Genomic DNA, 2,525 nt, shown 5'->3' on the forward strand with positions numbered 1-2,525 from the left:
AACAGGAAAGGAGTGCATATACAGACAATGCCCCATTAGAAGGACATTTAGGTTTGATGATTAGTGTCAACTTATCCTTCTTCTTTACTTAAAAATGACCAGAGAAAAGCCTTCAAAATCCCCCACCCATATCCAGACCGTTTACTGGGTCAATGTGTTTCTTATCCAACAATCATAGGTTAAAAATTTAAGCAAAGGCAAATACCGGATTTAAAGGTTCTTTTTTATTTGAAATCTCATCCAGAAACACTGGTTATTAATAAATATATCATACTTATCAAGAATATATAAAAAATAAAGACAGGTATTGTCTTTGAGGCCCTAACAAAATATTTCAGGCAAATGTTCAGGAAAATAAAAGTGGCAGCCCCCCACCCCCAAACATAGTATGTTTTCAAAGCTGAGGGATAACAGACAGAGCCAACCCCGCATGCAGAATTATTTGGCAAGGGGGTAGGATGAACTTCTAGAAGAGGCCCAGTTTTGTAGCGGAGCCCCTTGGAACAACCCTAAAGTTGGAATGACATTTGAGGGACAGGGACAGACATGGGCTTGGGGAAAGAATCACATGTTCATTGAGTGTGAATCTTTGCGTTCTGGCCCCCTTTTCATTTCATTACAACCACAGACAGATGTATGGAGTACTTTGGAGATTTTACTAATAAATCCTTGTTACAAGGAAAATGGCACTATAGCCCGCACATGTTTACATAAGATTCACTTAGAAGCGTGCATGCATTCTTTTGACCTATATTGTGTGGAATGAAAAACCCACATAAGAGGTTCATGCCCTGGGCTGAGATTCAAAAGTTGGATTCTGAATTTCTCTTCTCTCTCTCTCTCTCTCTCTCTCTCTCTGTCTCTCTCTCTGTCTCTCTCTCTCTCTCTCTCTCTCTCTCTCTCTCTCTCTCTCTCTCTCTCCATTGTCTCTAAAAAAAACTATAAGGGCAGAGACAATCATAACTGCACCTAGCTCGATGAAATATTTACATTTGCTTTGCACAAAGGGATGGCCATCTTCCCTCCAAGATAAGAACACAGCCAGAAAACGCCAACTCCGAAGTTCCTTTGCAAGTTTTTAACTCCACCTATCCATCCCATCTTTAAACAACAAAATGCAGTTTTGACAAGAGCATATGGCAGTGAGAAATACTGGGGCTGCATGAGGAAAAGAAGCTTGCATGCAAAACAGAACGTCGGGTTCCAGTCCCCTTCACTAACACCTAGGTATTCCAGTTTGGTTTTGGTACGTCCCGCTGGGGTGGGTCAGGTGGAATCTGGATCTCTAGGGCGCTGGCGAGGACTCGGGGCCGCGCGCCCACCCTCCCGCAGGCCGAGCAGTCTCCCCTTCCCTCCTGGCCCCCGCACTGCGACCCCTGCCTCAGCTTTCCCTTCCTCCTCCCGACCGGGCCAGCCCGTGGCTCACTTGAGCAAGTCCTTGGATTCGGCCGAAAGCCGGGCCATGTTGGCGGTGGAGAGAGCGGACAGGTGCGGTGGTGGCGGCATCTGGCAGATGGTGCAGGGACAGGGCAGCCCCGCCCAGTGCTGGAAGCCGCTGCCCAGCTGTAGTGCGGGCGGCGTAGAGGGCGCCTTGAGGAGTGAGTGCGGAGGTCGGATGGTGCCAATGGTCGGCAGGGAGGCGGCGGACAGTGGGGACGAGGCATTGCCAGAGGAGAGCGCGCCGCCCAGGATCGGATGCACCGGGTGCACGGCGTTGGCCGCGTGTGCCGGGTGGCCGGCCGAATGCCCCACAGTCCCACAGTGGAAGGCCGAGTGGTGTCCCCCGTAGATCTCGCCAACCAACCTCTTCATCTCCTCCAGGGAGCTGGTGAGCATGAGGATGTAGTTTCTGGCTAGCAGCAGTGTGGCGATCTTGGAGAGCTTGCGCACCGAGGGCCCGTGCGCATAGGGCATGACCTCGCGCAGACCATCCATGGCGAGGTTCAGGTCGTGCATCCTCTTGCGTTCGCGTCCGTTGATCTTCAGCCGCAACTGCTGAAGATCCTGCTCCGACAGCTGCTTCTTGATTTTGTACTTGCTGCTTTCTCCTGCAGCCTTGGCGCCTGCCCGCGAAAGGCTTTCCCCAGGCATCTTCTGCACCATATCGCCCTGTGTGGATGAGACCGAGTTAAGACGGCTCTCCTGGTGGTGGTGGTGGTGGCGGTGATGGTGGTCTCTTAGGTACATTTCATCCATGTCCGGAGATGACGCTCTGCTGGAAACAGAACTCGAATCAGAATTCATTTTATTACAGGAGATGTGGCCTTATGGTTGAGGAGGCTTTAGGCGGGAAATTAAAGAGAATCTTGAATTTAAAAAGAAAAAAAGTTGCAAGGTCCAGGAACCCACTTCCAAGTTGTAAGACGGGAGAAGCAAAGTCAAGGCACTGCCTTGCCCCGCCTTTCTCTCTCCCGGTTCCCCTCGCTATCTCTCTCTGGTTTAGCTGTTTCCCGCACTGCGCATTGGTGTGTGCCTGAACTAACCTCTTGCTGTAAAAGAGGGGCTTTTATAGCTCCGCAGCGGAG

At 50.7% G+C, this 2,525-nt stretch overlaps 1 protein-coding gene across 1 annotated transcript; it reads right to left on the reverse strand.

Annotated features, from left to right (window-relative positions):
- Positions 1–210: 210 nt before the first annotated feature.
- On the reverse strand, positions 211–2,307 carry Olig3 (oligodendrocyte transcription factor 3). The gene has a single exon (XM_028782620.1). The coding sequence runs from the start codon at positions 2,242–2,244 to the stop codon at positions 1,423–1,425; it is 822 nt and encodes a 273-aa protein (XP_028638453.1). The 5' UTR covers positions 2,245–2,307; the 3' UTR covers positions 211–1,422.
- Between the last annotated feature and the right edge of the window lie 218 nt (positions 2,308–2,525).

The sequence above is a fragment of the Grammomys surdaster genome, unplaced genomic scaffold (genome assembly GCF_004785775.1).
Source record: "Grammomys surdaster isolate TR1022 unplaced genomic scaffold, NIH_TR_1.0 806, whole genome shotgun sequence".
Classification (NCBI taxonomy): Eukaryota; Metazoa; Chordata; class Mammalia; order Rodentia; family Muridae; genus Grammomys; species Grammomys surdaster.